The sequence below is a fragment of the Pseudopodoces humilis genome, chromosome 1, assembly GCF_049639895.1.
Source record: "Pseudopodoces humilis isolate 2021_Gansu_Grassland_sample_001 chromosome 1, ASM4963989v1, whole genome shotgun sequence".
NCBI lineage: Eukaryota > Metazoa > Chordata > Aves > Passeriformes > Paridae > Pseudopodoces > Pseudopodoces humilis.
Genome location: NC_142200.1, coordinates 88081481 through 88103064, shown reverse-complemented (window position 1 = coordinate 88103064; position 21584 = coordinate 88081481). Strand labels below are relative to the sequence as shown.

The 21584-nt window shown below is 44.0% G+C and overlaps 1 protein-coding gene across 2 annotated transcripts in view; it reads left to right on the top strand.

Moving 5' to 3' along the window:
• NEDD9 (neural precursor cell expressed, developmentally down-regulated 9) overlaps positions 1-21584 on the top strand; it is a 100919-nt gene that overhangs the window by 57016 nt on the left and 22319 nt on the right. Inside the window, exon 1 of one of the 2 annotated variants that reach the window (XM_014254574.2) lies at positions 5472-5552. The exons of the other annotated variant lie outside the window; for it this stretch is intronic. Within the exon in view, the coding sequence (XP_014110049.2) occupies positions 5541-5552 (12 nt within the window). The 5' untranslated portion in view covers positions 5472-5540. Of the gene's footprint in view, positions 1-5471; positions 5553-21584 lie in introns of those variants that run through there. 2 annotated transcript variants of the gene reach the window in all.

Genomic DNA, 21584 nt, shown 5'->3' with positions numbered 1-21584 from the left:
GGCTCGTGTTCAGCTTGCAATTGATGAGAATCATTTCTGTGGCACTGATTTCCAGTGCTGGAACAGAGATAAATTTACTTCTTTTCAATTTTACATTCTTTTTCTTTTCTCCAGAGTAAGATGTGTCCCTTTTTCTTTCGTTTGTTTGGGTTTTTGATAAATTCTTTGTTAGTTTGTTTCGTTTTAGTTTTGTTTTTTTATGTTTTGTTTTAAACTGAACAAACTTTTCAGGTTTTATTCACTGGGTCAGGCTGGTGGCTTAGTGACAGCCAGTGCCAGAATATCTAAATTCCAACTGCCTTCCATGATTTCTCAAGCTAACAAAGGCTGGATTCACTTTCAAAACCTTTTGGGTGGGAGGACACCAGTATGTTTCTTTCTGGCTGGCATTTGAAGCAAAACAGAGAGGACAGAAGGAGCTGCATTTATTCCCCTTATCTGAAGGAGGGTCACTAAACAGGGCCTTGATGGTTGACTTACAAAGTTAAATGAGCAATTCCTGATGAAACACTGCATAAAATGCCCTTCTCAAGAATGTGAACAGCTTTTGTGCCTTATTGTGAAAGGAGGTGGGATGCCTGTAAGATTAGTAAGTATATATATTAAAGTAAATGTAGAATTCTAAAGCAAGGCAAGTGAATTAACCCTGTGGCTAAAAGGCATCTTAGGGAAAGTGGCAAAGGACAGGCAAACTTAAGAAGATATTTCTATGTCACAATTTTTACTCTCACAATTTGACCCTTGCATTTAAATCTCACCACTACTGCAACCCATTCCTCTGTCTGCCAGGACAGATTTCTCATACTGTTAAATGGAATAGAAAGCTTGCTTAAAAAGATTTCCATCACTGGTCAAAGAAAAGCAGAGCTGACTTTGTTTTGGTTTGCTGAAATGCAAAATATTCCCTTCTTTGGGTGAGAACAAAGTATTTTTCTTATTATCGCCTAGTGAGGTGGGAGAGAGAGTCTTTCTATGCAGACAGGCAGAGAATCCTGCCCATGTCAGTGCTGAACTTTTGTTAATGTTCTTCTCAAGAAATAGCTGTGTTTCATCTTTTTAAACAGATTTGTCCAAGCAAGCAAATTCCACCACTCTGAGTGTGTGTACAAAACCACTCCACACTGAAGAAATTCCATCCACTGCATATCCGCTGAACCAGCCTGGGTAACACTATATAGGTGATGGGACATGAAGCTAGTTATGACTCCTATGCTCAGAAAGTGCAGCAGCACTATAACTAAATTAATTTTAATTCAAAATACCTTGGCCAAGTATCACAGCAAGAAGAAATGCAGATGCCACACAACATTATGCAAGAGATAGTTAGGCCTTCGTGAAGAGGGGGAAAAGAAGAAAAGACAGCTCAATGTTTCCCAAACACAGAGCTCACAGATCTTTCCTGACTCTCAACTGTGAGGGAGACACTCTGCTGTGTCTCTCTTTTCTCAGATTGTGTCAATGGGGAAACGGGAACAAGGGGATTTTTGTTTGAGTAACCTTTCAGAGCAGGATATCTGTCTCGTGTTCCCCTATCAATTGTCACAAGGTGATAGCTGGCTGATGTGCTCCAGCGGGTATTCCCTTCCCGGCCCGCTGGCAGCCCCGTTCCACGCTGTACCCGAGGGCTGTGGTGGGCCAGCCGCAGAGCCCAGCTGACAAGCAGTCCCTGTGGCTGCCCTATCCCTTCACCTGCTGCCACCTCCCAAACACCTCAGCACCCCAGCTGGCAACCAGGAGGGCAAGGGGAAGACACAGAGCAGAGACATGGTTAGAAATAAAGCAAGCAATAAGCTCAGCAGGATGGAGTATGGGAGCAGGAGACAAGCAGTAGATTGCCCAAATGAGCAGAGAGTAATATTAATTGCCCTCAGCAAAAGAAACAAACAAAAGCCATTGACAGAGGCACAAGACGAAGTCACAGAACTCATTTGCTACTCTGCTAGAATTGCAGCGGAATAAATATGAGGCAGTGAATCAAGCCATTGCTGTGCTGCGAAGCAAAAAAGGCACATTACGTGAATTACCCGCCTGAGAACTTCAACAGGACCTTGTCGTTATAAATCCTGGCAATATAGCTCGAGTTGCCTCTGAAACACAGACATCACTAATGCCTGGTCCCCGCTTCCTCATCAGCAAGCTGCATTGTTGCAACTGAGCTGATTATCCAAGGCAACCGACTCAAAACTTCCCTAGGCTGTGCCTGAAATACAATATTACACAGCAAAGGCACGGCCGCCGCCAAGGTCACCAAGAAGAGCAGAGTGCTTGCACTAACCACAGAGGGGCCTGCCGCAATCCCGACTTCTTACAGCTACTCGAGCAGCTTAGGGGATCACGCTTACAAATCTCTCTTTCAAGGTATATCCAATTCCTGATATCCGTGATAGGCCACAGAGCTGCGCCATGCTGCCAGCTCTGCTACAAGTGCCCCTCTGAGTGGGTGTTTCACCCTGGGGGAAATTAAAAACCCCCTCAGGGTAAATGGAGTAGGTGAGAGAGGGTAAAATGAGCAGTGGGATTTCACTGCGCAGTGGTGTGCAAGGGCAATCTCTTTTTCTCCCTGTAAAATACCAGTTCTTGTGGCTGCTCCTTCAGAGTTGTAAAGTACAGCTACCAACACTTACAGACTGCGGGTTTGTGCCCAAAGTGTCATTCCAGTGGCATCTAAGTAAAAGTATTTAATAAGAGTTAAGGAGAACAATAAAGGAAAAACAATACACACACAGAGCAACACTCCAACTAGAATTTCATATTAACACATCTGTTACCTCATATTAAAATCAGTCAGGGACTTTTTGCACACATTAAAAGCAATGCAAGCTAAAATAATGGCAGAAGGCACCACTTCTCAAATGTGCTTAAGTTTCATAATGTGATTGTAAAGCATTCTGGAAAAACACCAGCTACAAGACAAGTACCACTATTGGTGGGATGACTGGAAACCAGATGCTCTCTGAGTTTAAATATAGGTGAAGTCAGATGATGTTACTTTTCTTATTTTTGTCTCCAATACTTATTTGGTTCTTGCTGATGTGGTTTTCCAATCCTTAATGCATTTATTTTCATGGAAATGGTGCCACAGGAAGAGATTATACAGAGCTTATTCATGGAAGGGGATCTGGATGCTAGTCCAATACCATGTTAACACCTTAGCCATTGCATCTTCTGTATTTAAAAGTAATTTTCTACTTGGAGAATGAAGAGCAAAAACAAGCAAAAAGAAAACCAGTATTTCTCTGATTTTTAACTCTTCAATTAAGAAATGCTCCAAAGAGATTTGCACTCTCCTAATAGTAAGCTGGCTATACATAATCACTGGAAGAATTCCTCTCTTAATTAAACTGTCTAAGGATACAGCATAAAAGTGAGTATTATACTCTTGAAATGACCCAAATTTATTTTGATGCTGGACTTAAAACAACGCTACCCTAAACCCAGTGCATATTAAATATCATCTGTTCCACATTTCTTCTTGGGAAATCAGAAAAATCAACAACAAAAACAAAAGAAAGGCCCAGAGAAAAACTCCAACAAGAGGTTGGAGCAGCAAATGTACAGTAGCCCTGCCACAGTGGCTCTTCTGCACTGCAGAAAGCAGGAGCTCACTCTTCTGACAAATTTCCCAGACTTATTTTGTGCTGACAGAGACACACACACATGAACTATTAGGGCATGTGCAGTCAAGAAGACAGAATAGGGAAAAAAAGCATTTTTGCATTAATTTAGTAAATTTGTACAGTACAGCCACATATTTTATGCTGGAATTGGAGAACAAAGGAGATTGCAGATAAAAGTATGACATTCTTTATCAGTCAAGAAGCCATTTTAGCAATAGGATCTTTCTCTAGAGGATTAGTCATATGAGAATTTAAGGATAACATTGTACTATGGAATGTAGTTATGTTTGTAATCTGGTAGTACAAGATTATTCTTAGCTATTTTTCCTTAGGCCACTAGAAATAGCCTTGAGTCCATCTGTGACCTAAAAATGTTGGGTAAGATCCAGCTTGGACAAAAAGGAGATAATTTATTTCCTGTTCTTCTAAACAAGCCTGGAGTATGTCCCACACACAAAGATCCCTATTATGTGCACCGTATTAATCATGCCTGATTAAGAGATCTAACTTGCAATGCATGGAGGATCACCACACATCTATTTTCCCTGCTCTTTCTTGCTCCCAAGATACCAGAGTTAATTATTACTCTCTTCCAAATAATCCTTATTTACCATGGTCACTCTTTATAATGGACATCTCCAGGCCATTAAAGCATTCTTGGCCTCTGGTGTCTAATCAGTGTTAAAACAGCAGCCAGGCATAGCAAACTCTTGGCAGATTGATTTGAGCAGTAGTAGTTAAAAAAGGTCATCTGCTGAGGACAGATGAGAACAAAAATAATTGCAAAGATAGGAACAAAGCAGTATTCAGCCCCTCCAAGAGCTGCATCCTCCTATGGGGGGGATAGACGGAAAAGGTTTGCAGAATCACACAATCAGTTAGGTTGGAAAAGGTGTCTGAGATCATCGAGTCCAACCCCATACCAAATACCACCATGTCAACTAAGTGGCACCACCATGGCACGAAGTGCCACATGCAGCTGTTTCTTAACACTTGCAGGACTGGCAATTCCACCACCTCCCTGGGCAGCTGATCCCAATGGGTTACCCACCCTTTGCATAAAGTCTTCCTAATGTCCAGCCTGAACATCCCCTGGACATCCTGAGGCTATATCCTCTTGTCCTGTTGCAGGGTGCCTGGGAGAAGAGACCAACCCCACCTGGGTACAACCTCATGTGCAGTGGTCGTACAGAGCTGTAAGGTTCCCTTTTAGCTTCTTTTTCTCCACGCTAAGCAACCCCAAGTTCCCTCAGTCTCCCTTCACAGGACTTGTGCTCCAGATCCATCACCAGCTCCATTGCCCTTCTCTGGACTCGCTCCAGCACCTCAAGATGTTTCAGTGAGAGACCCAGAAGTGGACACAAGGCTTGAGGCGTGGCCTCACCAGTGCCCAGTACAAGGGATAACTGCCCTGTAATCAGCTGGCCACACTAGGGCTGATCCAGGCCAGGATGCCATTCGCCTTCCTGCCCACCTGGGCACACACTGTCTCCTGTTCAGCCGCTGTCGACCTGTGCGCCCAGGTCCTTTCCCGCCGGGGACAAGTCGAGGCCAGCAGCTTTGAAAAGGCGCGGGCGGGGTCCCGGGGAGCAGGGCCACCAGCCCTCGCTCTGTGCGGGCTCTTTCTCCCTGTCCATCGGCGGAGGGCAGCGGCTGAAGGCCGCCCGGCTCACCGAGCCCGCTCAGCGCTCACCGACCCCGCTCACCGCCCCCCGCCCCACGCCTCCCCCGGCGGCGCCACCGCGGTCCGGGCGCGGGGGCGGTCGGGGGCGGGGCCGGCTCGCGCCCGGCCGCTATGCAAACGTAGGCGGCGCTATGCAAATGAAGGCGGTGTTATGCAAATGAGCGCGTAGGGCTGGCGCGGCGGCGCGCGGCGGGGCGCGCAGAGCGCGCGGGGATGCGGCGGGGCGCGGAGTTGCAGCCATGAAGTACAAGGTGAGCGCTGCGGGGCTCGGCCGGGAGCGCAGCCCGGACTGCGGCCGGGCGGGGCTGGGGCTCCCCTCCGCACCCCCTCAACGCGAGCCGTACGCCCGCGGGGCGGCCAGGTCTCCCTTCTGCCCTCCCCTGCGCTGTCTCCAGGCGCGGAGCCCCAGGGAAGGTGTCCGGGGAGTGGGAAACGAGGGGGCAGCGAAGGGGACGGGCCGCGGGGACCTCCCGGGTGCTGTGTCGGTGTCGGCGGTGGGGGGAGAAGGAGCTGCACTCGCTTTTCCCGCTGGTGCCGGCCCTGGGTAACGGGGTGAGCCCGGGATCGCGGGGAAGGTGGCGGGGCGGTGAGTGATGGCCAGGCGCGTTTGGGACAGGTACCCCGATCTTCCCCGGGAGCTCATTCACCCCCTTTCCAGCCGCTTATGGATGTTTCCTGATAACGGTGCGGTCTGATGGCTCACAAGCGAGGGGAAAAAAAACCCCTAACATTTTCCAAAAATGGGTAGTCTATTCCCTGTATATCCTAAGATCCCCTCTTATTAAATAATCGCTTTTAGTGACCTTTTCCCAGAGGGGGTGGTGGTTGGTTGGTGTTTTTTTGTTGTTTTTTTTTTTTTGAAGACACAAATGTGGAGCCTTTAATCCTAATATTACTCAAAAACGTCTGGGCAAGGTGCAGAATTGCCCACGGGGCATTAGATTACTGTACAGACATACCGTAATCTTGTGCGATTGGAAAAAAGGGGGAGGGAGAGGAAAACTTTCCTTCCCCTGCCAAAAATAACTTCAGCGTCAATAAAAAGGTGATTTTGGGAATGTCGCACGCTATATGCTTACTTGGAGACCAAGCTGCTTTGGAAGTGAAGCCCATCTCCTTGCTAAACTTGGGCAGCATGGTGTGAAAGAGTGCTGATGTTGTGGCAGTGTGTGTGAGAAGTATGAGTGATACCCAGGTAAACGTGCACAGATCTTTATGCTCTTCTGTACATGTCAGAGCTCAGACCAAGTTTTCAGGGTCTCTCAAACCAAACTTTGGGAAAGATCAGAGTTAAGTTTCCAAAACAACTGCCAGTTTATCCCATCTCATGGAAAGACAAGGGTAAAAGAAGTTGTGTTAGATGTGGTCTGACAAAGGTAATCCATGGCTTTGAAAATTTTGATGTGGCTCTCACGGCTTTCTTCTTTTTTAAATTGTGTCTCATATAACTGACTGATCTGAAGTCTGAGATAAAATTCATCTCTTCTCGTCTATCTACTCCACCTCTAATCAGTCCAGGTAGACTTTATACCTGCCTAGAGAAGCTGTTAACTCTGAGCAGAAAGCATCAGGCACTCGAGGATAGAAGAGCAGTGTCACTTTTGGTCCAAAGCTCACAGCCTGCTTCCAGGCTTCCCAGGGCCAAGCAATACTTGTATCCCAGTAGCAAAATAATGGTCCTGCATAGTTATACAGATTCCTGATTTCTTGTATGTAACCCAGTGGCGCTGCAAAAATAGGGACAAAAATAGGGTGGCTCAAAGGGGGGAAGTCTTCTCTGCTCTGTAATGTTTCCTTTGCCCTGTATTGTGGGAATGAGCGTTTTGGGTTTGGTTTGTGATTACGTAATTCTAGACAGAGAAGGCTAGACAGAGAAAGAGCAAGCCATTAAAAATAAATGAATAAAAAGAGGAGTTAAAAAGAGAGGGGTTTGGCCTCATAAACCTTCTTGGTGGATTATGGTGTTTACTTTCCCTGGGAAATGTGAAGTAGTTACACTGTTTAACTGAGACAAACATTCTTAGATCTATTTCTTATCCGTAGAGTAATACACAAGGAAAATACCTGCACATTCAGTCTTTGTTCTTTCTGTAGTTTCTCTCTTTCTTTTATCTTCCTATAGGAAAACTTTTTTTTTTTTTTTTTTTTTTTTTTTTTTTTTTTTTTTGTATACATGAAATAAAGGAACAGAGAATGCTCATGGCCTGCCTGGGCCATACCATCACTTCAGAAGAGGTTTAGCATCCAGGTGCAGATTTGGCTCTGTATAACTGCTCCCAGTGTTATACTGGGGCCTGTCATTCCTTACTTTCATTGTGATAGTCCATAAGGCCTCATTTGAAGAAATAATTGAAATGCCTATTATAGTTTAATTCAAAGTTTTAACAGTAGGACAGAACAGGAACTGATTCATGGGTGAGACCCTGAATACGTCTCTCCATCACCCATGACTTTGCTTTCAGTGTGACTAAACCCAAGGTTATTTCTGGTCTAGAAATCTGCTACTCAGTCTACACATTTTTTATTCAGACATTTTCAAAACTTGTTCTTCCCTCTCTCTCTTCCTTCATCTAAGCTTCTTTTATTGTCCGTTCCATTCTTCCATCTTAATACTCAAATCTGAATCTTCTGAAAGGGAAAATCCCTGTGAACTTAAGCAAGTTCATAATTTTATCTGACATATGTCTATACACCACTGTCTATCTTCTGCACACTGTGTGAAATTCAGTGATTATGTGACTATTTAAAGCAAAGAGAAATTTAAACCCCGGTCAGGTCATGTGTCTCCCATTCATGCATTACTCAAATGCCTGAGAGCACAGAAGTTGTTTTAACTGGGCTATGGAAAGGTGGGAAAGGTTAAATATAAAAAATACTTGTGTTGGTTTGGAGCATTTCTTAGTCCTACTTGTCTAAAAGCTGCTTTCAGAAACCAGTGGGGGTGCAGTTGCATGAGGGCAACATCTCTGTTCTTTGATGACATCAGCTTGCTTTTGAGCTAAATCTCCATGTACAACAAAACTGGATCCCATGAAGTTCTCACAGGACTCCATTCCCATATTCTGTAATCCGGGAGGTAGGTAGGATCAGCCTTTTCTGAAACCAGGCTGCGATTCCAAGGATGGAGCAGTTACAGCTAAAGCATACTCTGTAGCAACAGAAATACCAGCGGGTCTCTGTGAGGAGGGAAGGAGGTGGATGGGAGAGGGTATATCTGGCCACCAATCCCAACGCTGTTATCTTAGGCAATAAAAGTGCAACAGAAGCAAAAGGGAGAAGACATTATCATAACAAGGCTTTTGTAGCTTGGTGGCTGTTCACATGCAGGACAAAGTAAGAGGGGGAAGGAAGGAAGAAAAGGGGACTTATGTGTTTACTAGAACTTCCAAACAGTTAGTGAAAGAGGAGAGGAAAAAAACCCTGAATTCCTTACCTCATTTAAGCCAAAAGGAATGACGTAGATGTAAACTATGAGGTCTTGATTATCTATTTTTAGATAATTTGTTGGGCAAGGAAGAAACCTAAATAGGGTTTGAAATTCCTGCCATTTGTGCTAAGGCACAGTCCTGTAATATATAGACTTGATAACAATGTCTGCGCGCCAAGACAAACAAAATAGTGTCCCTGGGAAGAAATACAATATTCCCAACCAGAAGTGCTTGTGAAAAGCTGCTTGTAACCCTGGCAATGAAAGACTTTAAGTGCTGGACCATGTAAAAGGAGAACTGTCTGTACTTTATTAACCAAATCCTCTCTGTTTCATTTATTCCTTGCTCCTCTTCGTTTCACTTTTTTTTTTTTTTCAGTATGTCAGCAGTCACAGGGTGACAATCAAACTTGGAAGCAAATAGGAACTGTAAAGACTTGAAAAATGTAGTAGGAGAGGAACAAAGTGACAGAGGGAAAACATGTCCAAGTTTGTGCCGTCTCTCCTAGTCATGAGTTTAGAATGGAAGTTTCATGATCTTTCTCTCACCTCTGCATGTACAGGGTGAGGTGGGTGAGGTCTAACAGGGTCAGGCCTAAGTCAGCAGCAGCACTAGTGAGCTGTAGCCAGAAGGATCGTCCCCTTCACAAGGCTTGGAGGTTCACTGTCATTTCCAGGCTCTGGCTGTAGCCTGTGTGTGCCCTCCTTCCCCTCCCACACCCCCTTGTAGATTTATATTTGTATTCTTAAAGAGGTGAGTGCCCCAGTACCGGGATAGTTGAGAAACTCCTCCAATCGTGTCCACTTGCCCTACCAAAGTCTTGGTAGGATAGCAGAGTGCCTTTAATTCTGTTTTACAGATGGAGCTGCTGAGACCTAGGGATGTTACAGGGCTTATTCCAGAGGGAGAAGAAGTGCCATCACAAAGCATTACAGCCAACAGCATGCAGGTTTTTTTGCCTGAATTCTAAACTTCTGTCTTTTTATGCTAACAGCTGCTCCTGAGTAATGCAGCTGCAAATCTGTTTAATCAGAAACTGGTAGCCTAATCTGTCTCTGTCCAGTAGTTCCTAGTATTTGATGGGGAAGCAGAACTACCAAATGAACAGCCTTCCTTATTTTTTTGATAGTTCCAATTCAGTTTGATTCTAGATAGTACAAGAGGCATTAGATACTTGTCTGGGGGTTTTACTCTTGCTTTTAAGGTCCTGCTAGGGGTTGCAGGTTGCAAGTTAGACTATTACTTGGCCTTGAGGTACCTTGACTCAACTCTACTGATTCCAAACAGTGCCATACCATCAAAATACCTCATCAAGGGGGACCTGTCAGATCAGAGAGCAGGAAAATTGTCTAATAGTAAGACTTTATGGAAACATTTTCTGCAAAGGGAAAATGAAAGCACATTTCAGTGGTTATTGTCTTAGGTTGCAGAACTCTGCATTTTGGCAGAATATAGGCTTCTTCATAAGAATTCTCATGAAGTGTTATTGGGAACTTTGGTTAAAGTTTTGGAGCACTGTTCCTACGACTGAAGACAAACTCGCCTTTGGAATCTCACTATCTCAAGCCCAGCAACAAGTGGGGCTTCTTGTTGTCCTGTGGTGTCTGAGGAGAAATTTGTATTAGTGTGTTACCTGTGCTCCATTATAAGTACCAGCGTAATTGCAGCAAGGCCAGGTGCATTTAGTGCATACAAAAAAGTTGAAAACCGGGACCACAGAGCTTCCTACTTGTCATATTGCTGTTATCAAAGGTGTTAGGGGTATGGGAGCGCCTTCTGCATACAATAGATGCACTTAGGTTGCTTAAGTGCCAAGGTGAAGTCACTTTTGCTGTGCTTATTTTATTTGGACTAATTTATCACAGCATTTAAGTACTTAAATCCCATTCATACCAACAGCAATTAGGAACCTGTCTCCCAAGGTCCAGAGTTTAATTCCATTTTTAAAGCAACATGAGTGCCTAAGAGGAGTGTATGCACAGTCTCTGCCTTGGCTGCAACATTTGTAGAGGACCCTTATTTTTGTACTGTTCCCATTTCTGGCCGCACTTGATGGAGACAAGTAGCTGAACTTCTTAGGACATTAAAGTCCACATGCCTCTGCAGGAACCCACTTGAGTGGCATTTGGAATCACAAATGCGTAAGTCACTTTTCAAGAGGCTTCTTTACATAAGAGATGCTCTCTGAGCATCCATGAAAGCAGTGGACATCTCCTGTTAGAGCAGTACTCTGGCCCCTGAAATGTGCTTCATGCCAAGCCTTCAGTAGGCTTGATCAGACACTCATCTGGGACTGTACTATGAAAATAATATCTATGGCAGGTATTGAGCAATGTTTATTAAGTCAGGCTGCTGCTAGGTAAAGCTGCATGTAGAGGTACTTCTGCCTGTAAATGGCCACAGCTCTCAGCATCAGTGAAGCTGGGTCACTTTATAGCAGCTCACAGTGCAGCCTCTGCATATTATTGCCTGATTATCACAGCCTGCTCTTGGCAAGTGCCTGTTTTCTTTTGCCTTTTGGTCTAGACATTACAGTAGTGGAAACTGTCTTAATTTTAAGGAGCTCATTTTTCCAGAGCAGATTTGGACGTAGCTTGTGTTTGACGTGAAACAGGGCTGCTAAAGCTATAGTTCACACTCCTAGAAACACAAGCATGACAAAAATTGTATATATTTTTTTCTCTATAGGGATGAGGCAAATTTTCGCCTTTCCATTTTTATGTTGGTTTTGAAAACACTTTTTTCACACTCGGAGTGAGTGGATCAGCCTGCCTGGAAAAGGAAGATAAATAAGAATGGGTTTACTGTACAGGAATGCAGCCAGCACATCAGAAGCCCTTTCTTAAGCAGGCCTCAGCAGCAGCAAGGTTGAAAATTTTAGCAATAGCAATACCATGAATCATTTGGTAACAACAAATCTTAGAAAATGCTGAAGGAGTCTAGAAGTAAATCTCAGTTCTTTCAGTGAGTAACCTACTTAGCTGCAGACAGAGAGAGGAAGATACAGACCATGAAAAAATCAGTAACTCTCTTTCTAAAGAAGTTTCTGTTCCAAAGGGTTAAGTGCAAGACAGCTAGAAGTGTGCACTCTGTTTAACATACAACTAGCAGTAGGTAGGGTCATGAATGCCCTTGTCCTGTGGACTTTACATCCAGTTAAAATGCTTAGGGTCATAAACCAATTTTTACTGCTACAGAAGGGTGTATTTACAAGCAGATATCTTCTTTTGCGTTCTGTCTCTCTTTTTATACTGCTTTATTTTGTTTGCAGCCCAGGAACTGCCCAAACCAATCTCTCACACAAACAAGAATACAGCTGAAGTTGTGTTTCAGTCTGAGACTGAGCACAGTAACCAGAGCTGCTTAAAACTCACCTACACCTTCCCCATCCCTCTTCTCCAGGGGTACGCTTACCCAGAAAGTGTAAAGCATACCCAGAAAGCGTACCCAACTTGCCAAAATGGAGCTGTTCTGGAAGGCTTCTTGGCTTATGGCCCTGTAGAATGGAGATGACTCTGACTGGACTTGGCATCAGCTGCCAGCCAGCCTTGGCTCCCCTGGAATTCTGATTCACAGGCTGTGGGTAACACCAGCCTGCTGAGGGCTGGAAGGAGCCTGGAAGGAGGAGTTCCTGAGTTTGTTTTTCTTTAGACAGCTGGACTCTCAGGGCATCCCAAGTTGTAGCTGCTGTGTAGTATCCCAGATGGTGACACTAAATTGGCAGAGCTGGATGGTTTTCCCTTCTAATGAAATTTTTTTGAGAGACTTGAGGGAAGAAGAGCATGTCCTACTTCATCTAAATTTTAGATTTTAAAAAAATAATTTAAAAAATCAGACTTTTCAAAGCTGAAGACATCAAACAAATAAGTAATACTGAGGTCCTGTGTCTACATAGCTACATATGGTTTCTTGACAATCAAGTTGTAATTGTTTCCCCAGAGCCGAAGAAGGAAGGGTTAATTTTGGAAGGAGGGTTTGGGTTTGTTTTTTTGTTTTAAGGAAACTTTGTCTGGGAGAAGACTGCACACAAATGCCAGAAAATGGAAAACTGAGAACTCAAAACACACGTTTTGGGATTCTTTCTTTCCATACTTTTTTTTTCCCCTTCTGCTCTGCTTCTTCAATTCTTTAGCATTTAACATCCGATCTCCTTTCATTAAGTTTTTAATTGCTTGCCTGAGGGAAAGAGGTTAAGTTTTACATCTGCTTTTTGATTCTGATGTACTGTGGTTTAATCACAGTGAGATCATATTTACTCTAAGGGTATTGTTTGCATGCTTGATTTTTTTTATTTTTTTTTTTTTCCTCTCCCTGTTGATGTCACAAAAGGCACACAGCCCTTAGACAGATTTGAAAAGGCCTTTTAAAGTCATGGAACGAGATCACACCCTTCCTTGGGTGGGGGGAAAGGAAACCGGTTACGAGGGTGAAACATATACAGAAAGCTTAGTGAGTTAGGTGTGGTGGAATTTCCCAAAATATTAATAGATCTTGAAGGTAAGTCAGGGGATGTGGTTTGTATTCCCAGAAGGAGCAAAGAGAATGGTATTTTGGCACTCCTGTAAAAGCCCAGGGGGCAGAGGAATAAGAGGAATATGTGATCAGTGTATCAGCGCTCTGCCTCACTGTAGATGTCTCTGTCACAAACCGTGTGTGACGCCTGTGATGGCAGCAGCACAGGGTGGGTGACTGACAGCCCAGCAGTGCCCTGCATCAGTGCCAGGGTGCTGCCCAGGGCTGGCCAAAGCAGCTTGACCTCGGCCATGTCCCTTTCCAGCGGAGCAGTGACCGCCGTGTCCCGCAGCACACACACCAGACACTGTAGGTTTGTAGCGCTGCCGTGTAGGGAAAGGGAGCTCCTGCTAAACTCGCCCTGCTCTGTGCCATTCACCCGGTGTTTGGGATATGGTACAGCCCTCACAGCGTCAGAAACACCGTGTTTAACATCTAGGATATTATGTTTCTGTGATTACCTTTGTAATACCTCTCACTCCCTCTAACTGAAATAAAACTGGGTAAGCCAATAAACCAAAACTCAGTCAACAGACAAAAGAATGCAGTCTGAGCAAACAAAGACAGCCTGGGTTTTTTTTTTTCCTTCTTGCCAATGTAGAATTATCGTTTTGTTGCTCTCAATAGATACAGAGCCAGACATCTTTCCTTTCAACTCACTTTTCCATTGTGAAATATCAGGCATGGCAGTAAGCTGATGCACTCAGTGCAGAATAGTGAAGTATTTTGTATACACAGACCAGAGCACCACTTAGGATCTTTGTTCTAACCTTCATTTTCACATTTTTCCTTTTTCACTTCTTCACTTCCCCCCCACCACTTTTTCTAGCCTCCTAATTCCTTTTTTCATAGACATGCATTTGGATCTCCCAAGGTTTCTGCTCTATTCCCTCCTGCAGGTTCACTGCTGTGCCTCAGTTCTGCAAACTACTTTGCCAACTACCTACAAAAAAAAAAAAAAAAGGGATATACAAGTATCTCCTATTTACTTAAAATGGAGCAGTTGTGGTGCAACCAAAAATGGTTCTCAGACCCAGAGCACTTTCAGTCTCTCACATGTTTATGTCATATTTGAATTCCAGTCTTGGGTGAGCCAATGGACCACATCAACATCTTGGGCAGGAGTGTGAAGTGCCTGAGCCCTAGTTGGTCTGCTCACTGCTTGTCTACCTGTTTGGTGGAGTATTGTGTCTGCAAAAACTGGCAGTGAAAATATTCCAGGGCACGACAGCCATAGTGCCTACTTTGGCTTACCCAAGTGTGGTCCTGTAAGAAAGGAACATTCCTAGTTTTCCTCCTTTACTTTCTGTGTAAGTTGTCTCACTACCAAAGACAAGAAGTCCCAGCCAGGGCAAACTGTGAAAATCAGGTCTCTCAGGCAGACAGAGGGGCTGGGACAGCTTGGTGGAACACTGAAATAAGGCACTTGCTTCTCTGAGCTGCAGGAAGAAGTTTTCTGCATCTCAGCCTCCAGGGAGCTTGGTCTACTTTAGCATGACTGGCAGCCTCTGATCCAGAGATGCACAGGACCAGAGAGTAAGGATACTTAGGGTGGATGAAGACCTGTCCTCCTTCGGGCTCTGCTGAGGCTGTTGGCTTATAGCTCTCTCATTAGCTGTGAAGCCAGTCTTCCAAATCTGTGCGTGGAAAACTGCCTTAATTTCCATCCAGCAGGACTTGTAATTGTTTGGGTGAGCAATGCTTAACCAGAGTAGTATCTTCGCTAAACCAAAAACTTGTGGGTTTTGGTGTTAGAAAGCAAGAGAGTGCCTGAAAAGTAGAGCTATGGGCTTTGCCTGAGGAGTGAACTGGAGCATTACCGTGGTGAGCATTTGCAGCTGGGCTCATTATTTTGTGATTTAGCTGAGAGCCAAGGGAGCTCATAGTTCCCAGAGCCAGGCACATGCTGGCTTGGATGCTCAGGGTCTTCCCCCTGCTGAAGCTGCAGTAGCTGTGACACCCTGGTAGTGCAGAGGCGCTTTGATACATGCTGTGGTAGCATTTCCTGCCTCTGCATAGCTGCAGACATCATCTTGAGATAAAGAGCAAAAGTCTGCACACAGCTTGTTGCTGGCAATGAGTTGTTTCAGGTCTGCAGATGGATGGGGGCTGTTATGGCCAGGCAGTGCCATTTCATAGTTCATTCCCCATGTCACTGCCCGTGGGGACCTGTCTAAGAACGTGCCAGTGCACCACTCTGTGTACCAGGTACTGCCTTTGCTCTTTACACTGCTTTCCTCCAGGTTTAAGCAGACCAGCAAAAGACATTTTTCAAAGCTGAATGTCTTGTTCAGTGACCTCTGTCAACTTCCATTAAGTAGCCTTTGTGATAGGTTGCTTGTTAAAGATAGACCTGCTACCTACTGTGCCTTAAGAGTTGCTTTCCTTGCCAACACAGCACAATGAGTGCTTTATTTCAGGGGCAGTAGCAGTGAGAAATTGAAAAGGAGATGAGATCTGAAAAGAACCAGAGTTAAACTGTCCAATGACTCTTGCACTGAAACCCTTCTGTCAGAAGGCACAATAGAGCTAAAATTTTCTTCTCTTTTACCAGTCCTGCTTGTAGGCAAACTGTGTATCTCAGAATAAAACTCACTTTTTACAGGGTTTTCAGAATGATCCTTTTCTCACACAGGCAGATCATTACTGTTGGGCCTAATGCAACCCTGCAAGGGTATGTAAATACTTAAGTTTGCTTTGGAATAGCAGTCATTCATTTTTCAGAAATCTAAAAGATGGAAATCTGTGTCGAAAATACGATGGGATGGATAACTAAAAGTGATCTAACCAATATTAAGCTACTGGTTTGTTCACAGACATTGCCCCCACCTTTCCTTCCTTTGTTCCTCCCTTCCTACTCCCAAGCTAGCTAAACATAGGAGAGAAGCTGTTTCTCATTTTAAGAAACAGTTTGTCCAATAATAGAAAAAAGGGGTCCCACCCTCTTTCAGTGAAGAGCAGAGGCAATTTTCCCAGTCCTGTTTGCACATAAACTCTACACACAGGAAGCAATATTATAAAACAAGACAAAGCCGAACAAAACAATACGCCTCAGCAGCCAAGCACAGAGCGGGGATCAGTATCCTCATATTGCACCTCTGAGGGATGCAGCAGAAATTCTTTGAGCTTGTGGTTGGTTGAACCTTTTCCTCGAGCGTTCATTCATTGTGGAGCCGGCTGAGAGGAGTCAAGTCGGCAGCCGTGTGCTGGGAGCTTGGCACCGCCGCACTCGGCCCTTAAAGAGACCATTGTGTTTAATCTCGTAGCATGTAATTTATTATTCCTGAGTTTGCTTCCATGGCTGTGGGCACCTCACACACTCTCGTTACCCACGTCACTGGGTGTGTTTACTCTAACAGAAGTGGTAGATGTTTCCACTACTCTCTTTAACTCTTGCCTTTTCCCTCTTCTGTCACTTAGCCTCATCAACAAGCACCCTCTTCATCCTCCAGACTATGAATTACAGAGTTCTTTCATTTGATTTCACTGCAGAGAAAGGCAGCCAAAACAGATCGTGGTCTTCACAGTATTTTCACGCGTCTTCATCCAGCTGCAGACGTGTTAGCTATCAGCTGCAGTAAGCTGAGGAAAGAGTAGACACCTTTGACAGTTCTGTAGTGGACCTCATTTATGCAGCTGAATTTGGCCTGTAATTCCTTCAACATCTGAGAAGAAAAATTGTTTACAGAGTCTTATTTTTTTTAGTTTGGGTTCTGAACAGCTGACAGTTTTCAGTGCAGCATCTTTTGCTTACTGGGTCATGCATCCTAGGTGCAAAAGAGAGAAAAATCTAAGGCATGCAGAGAATACAAATTGCACCTTTCCAGCTTTTATCTAATGGACTTTAAATGTTTTTAAAGGAAACCTCAGACAGAAGTTTCAAATCCCAGGCTCGCTTTACATAGAGAGAGCTTGAAAGCTTTACTTTTGTCTCAACCAGTGTAGAAAGTTGGGACCACGGGCACTGTAATCTGCATTTGATCAAGAGAGTATCCATTTCAGTGCCATTTCTTTTAGACAATTTCTGACACATGGCATCAGCAGATTCTGCTGAGCCTTTTCCTGCAGTATGTTCCAGCTAAAATCCCCAGGCAGCAGTTATTAGGGTCAGACTCCCTTTGGCTTTGACCTGCTGATAACTGAGATAGCACTTTATTTAACAGAAGACTGTAAAACTTCCGGTTTTTCAGTGATTTTACATAAGATGCTTTCTACTACACTCATGAGTCCAAGGTTAAGAGGAATTTAAGCTTCTTGAGAACAAACATTGGAGTTGGGTTTTTTTTGTTTTGCCTGTACAGAGCATTAACACAGTGGGGGCCTGACCCTGGCTTCAACTTCCAGACATCCCAGTGTTGCTAGCGAGGCTTGACACAAAAGCTGGACTGAGCTTTCCAATCAACCATGAGCTGTAGAGAAGCACTCATTGCTTGAAGTAGGGCTGCCACAGCACAGGGAGCTCAGGAGAATGGAGCTGCTGCAATGAGACCACAGGTACTTCTGGATTGTCAGGAGGGCACCACTGCACCTAGCATGTGGTTAATTTAACTGGACCAAAGGAGAGCAGCAGACACTTCCAGTCTTAGTTTTATTAAAAGGAAGCTGGTAGCTGCCAGTATCTTCATTTTATGAAGTGCAGCTGATTTCTATAGCAAAATAATTTTTTTTTTCCCTTTCTAGCATCAGGTAATTTTCCCCCTGCCTTTAAAGAACTTGAATTTGTAGTTCTGCATCTGTTGCCCTCTGTTTTTCTTTTCTTTTTATTGGGAATATGAAGGGACTTCTGTGCAACTTACCAATTGCGAAAACAAGTGCCAAGACAATTTTCTCATTTCCCTTTCTCTAATGCTGATTTGTCTAGGAAATGGCTAAGGTTTTTTTAGCATTTAGTGATACAAAAAGATCACTGTTGTGCTTTTGTCTCCTGGTATCGGATCTTAGTGCTTACTTGGTGCCAGTTCTCAGCCAGTTGAGTGGACAGATCCATGCCTATTGAGAGCAAGTCCAGTTCATTTCACATAACTGTTGTCACTCTCTGAGCTGAGACCAAGGAGAAGGAGTATTGATATATGGGCTACAATGCCCACGGAGTCAAAAAATTAATTCAGATTTGTCAAATATATGGAGATAAGGCCCACAAGTGTTGAAAGATGTCTTTGATCAGAACTTCTTTCCGTGTGTGGAAAAGTAAGAGGCTACCATCTTGATCACCACAGCAGGTTAAAGGTACCTCTGTGGTTTCTAAAAGCTTTCCTTCTGTGGTCACAATTTCATTTTTCTCAAGGCTGATTCTGCTGACGCATGAAAGTGTCTGTGGCGCTTTTTCTGAAGCTCATACTAAGCAATGCTGTGAAGGAGAAATGAAGTCAGGGAAAACACAGAAGGTTTGCTTAACAGGAGCAGTGCCTTTGCTGCCGGCACAAAGCAACAGGCTTAGTGTTTCTGGTCCCAGTGTTTATTTGGAGGAATATTTTGCCTGCTTCACTGCTCCATCAGTGACTGGTGCTGGTGGCATGGCTCTGGGCTATTTAAAAGGCCTTGGGGAAATGGCTGTGAAACGAGTGGCAACCAATTAGTATAATTCACATACTGGTGCCTGAGTTAACACCGACAATGAGAATCTGAAGCTGTTTGCAGCAAAGAAGTTCTTGAAGCACGTCCAGAAAGTGTTAATGTGCAGCGTGCCAGGTGGTGAGAAGGTCACTGGGACAGAGATAATGAGCAACTGGAAAAAACAATTCACATGGGAACTTTTGTCTGCTCTAATTCTACCAACATTTCAGCTTTGTTCTGAAAATTGCTTTGCTGTGGAAGCTAATCAAGCTTTTCAAATACCTTTAAACACCAAAGTATAGAAGGATACACATTTATCATTGACTTAGCCTGCTTGGTTTGTGCCTTCCCAACCCAGCTGTAATCTTCCTCCTTTTAAACAGCTCCTCTGTGAAAGTTGTCTTTAAGTTGCACAGGCTCTAGTCCTATTAGTAGATTTCCCCTGTGAAAGACATGCTAGAAAGAAATGTGGAAAGATAAGAGATTAACTTGAATATTCAGATTAGGCAGGGGCTTTTGTTTTCTGAGCTTCATGGACTCGGCTAAGCAGCCTGGTTGACACAGCAAGACCATAGAGGTGGTGCTCAAGAAGAGACCACTGGTTTTGACCATGCTTAAGTAATAGTTTCACAGTCCTGCCAAGGCATGGACAAAAATTGCTCCCTGCCTTATCTGTATTCTGGTATCTTAGTGTTGTTGACTGATGAGCTGAGTAGAGGTACATCAGAGGGAGTTAAAAATGGCAATCTTGCTTTTCCAAGCCAAAGCTGAATTTATACCGACCTCACTAATGATGCTGATGAAAGGCAAAGCCAGTGTTTCTCATACATTTGAAAGCTGATCTCCCATTCAGAGAAGAGGAAATTGATCTCGTGCACCCCGTTTCAACACTGCATGTCTTGGGAAATGCAAGTTCACCTACCTTTTATGTGATATCTGAGCTTATCCACCAGTCAGCCCTGAACACAACCTGCTGCACTGAGCAAGGTCAAATGAAAGTCTCTGTCTTAAGGAGAGATGGGAAAACATCAGTGTGTCAACAGGGAAAGACAAAACAAGTAAGGGATGATAAATAAAAGAAGCTCTGATATGTCCAAGGAGGAGGATAAATTTGACAAATAAAAACACTAAACTGTACTTGATGCTATTCCTTTGACATAGGTAAGATAAATCTTTAAGACAACTGCATCCTTTTTGGTGGATTAGAACCATTTCAGTTTGTGCACTGAATCCAAATATTTCAGCTTGAACACTCCAGATCCAGAGCTCTGTATGTTTTTTCAAGTGCTTACAATTAGGTTATAACCATCTCTGCTGACCTCCTTCACTGAAAATCAGGCAGTCATGGGGCAGTTGTTTCCAACACCTCTAGAAATATCACCAGAGCCAAGAAATTAAATCTTCATGGCCTTTTTGAGGGGTCCAAGAATGTTAGTGCAGACAAACTGCCTACTTTCCATTGGATACCTTGGCCAGTTATTCAGAACTGGATGTGCCATAGAGGCCTGCAAAGAGGAAAGGCAGGTAGTTCCATCTGTGAGAGGAGGGGGTACTTATTAGTAACACATCACAGCCAACAGTCTTACATCAACTCAGAGCTGGCTGAAAAGCTTCATAGCAGAGGTACTGCTGGGAGTAGAACCCCAACAGGACAGAAGTCAGGGCAAGCTGCGAAGCCTGCCTGAAACACTTGGAAAATGCTTGGGGGTAGAGCTGTGTGAAGTTCCTTGTGGTAATGGTACTGCTCCACTTGACATAGTCAAGTAAAATGCATCTAAGAGTGCTTAAACTATATTGACACAAGCCAAAGATACTCCTTGGCTGCTCTAACACTCCCCTTAAGTTATACACAGAGGCTCTTTATGGTGCTGGTTGATACCTACATTCTTGCATTCTTTGACCCACAGAGATGGGCACTGCTATCCTCATGGTGAAGGCATGACCCCTCTTGGGGTCACTGGGCACATTACTTCTTTCTACAAAGGGTGGAACTCAAGAGGAACTGTATTCTTTGAATTTGTTTTGGAGGGTTTTTTATTGTGGTGGTGGTTTTGAGGCAGCAGGGGAGGAAGTGTTTTACCATTTAGCTACTGCTGTGCTGTGCCCCTGAAGAAGTTTGCAGAGAGTGAAAAGGCACAAAGCTACATACAAAGATGAGCATCGTGGCTCAAAACCTGTGACATTTTGTCAATTTGTATTTTAGATAGCTTTTCTTACCAGGTGGTCTACAGATCCATCGCTTTAAGGCACATGCAGGTGTCAGCTAAAAAAGCCAGGCCACTGTCTTTGCACTAATGGGGTCTGCATCTCCATGGAAAGTCTTTTGGGACCCCACAAGTATAAAAATGTTTGGAAAATACTACTCTGGATTACTCACTCCTTGTGAGTCTTGTTCAGGTTTATTTTTAATGGCTGCTAGCTGACTGCAGCAGTACACAGAACATGTTTATAGGGAAATGAATGTCAAGAGATGAAGGTACAAGCCCTTCATTCATGGGAAGAGCTCCTCAGTGGCAGGAGCAGAACTCTCCTGACTTTCTGTCTGCTCAGGTGACTAGGCCATATAAAGAGCTTCTATCTGACCCACTGTTGCTGGAAGATTTCTCATTAGCAGTGTTGCTAATGCATAAGCCTCTCATTTTTCCAACTTGGGACAGAGGAATCCTGTGCTGTATGATTGTCCATGTTATTTTGATTCCCTGCACACTTATTTTTCAAATTCAGTTCTTATTTCTTATCACTTAGAATGTGCTTGAAGATATAGGAAAATTCTGGCTTGTTTGTTGATTT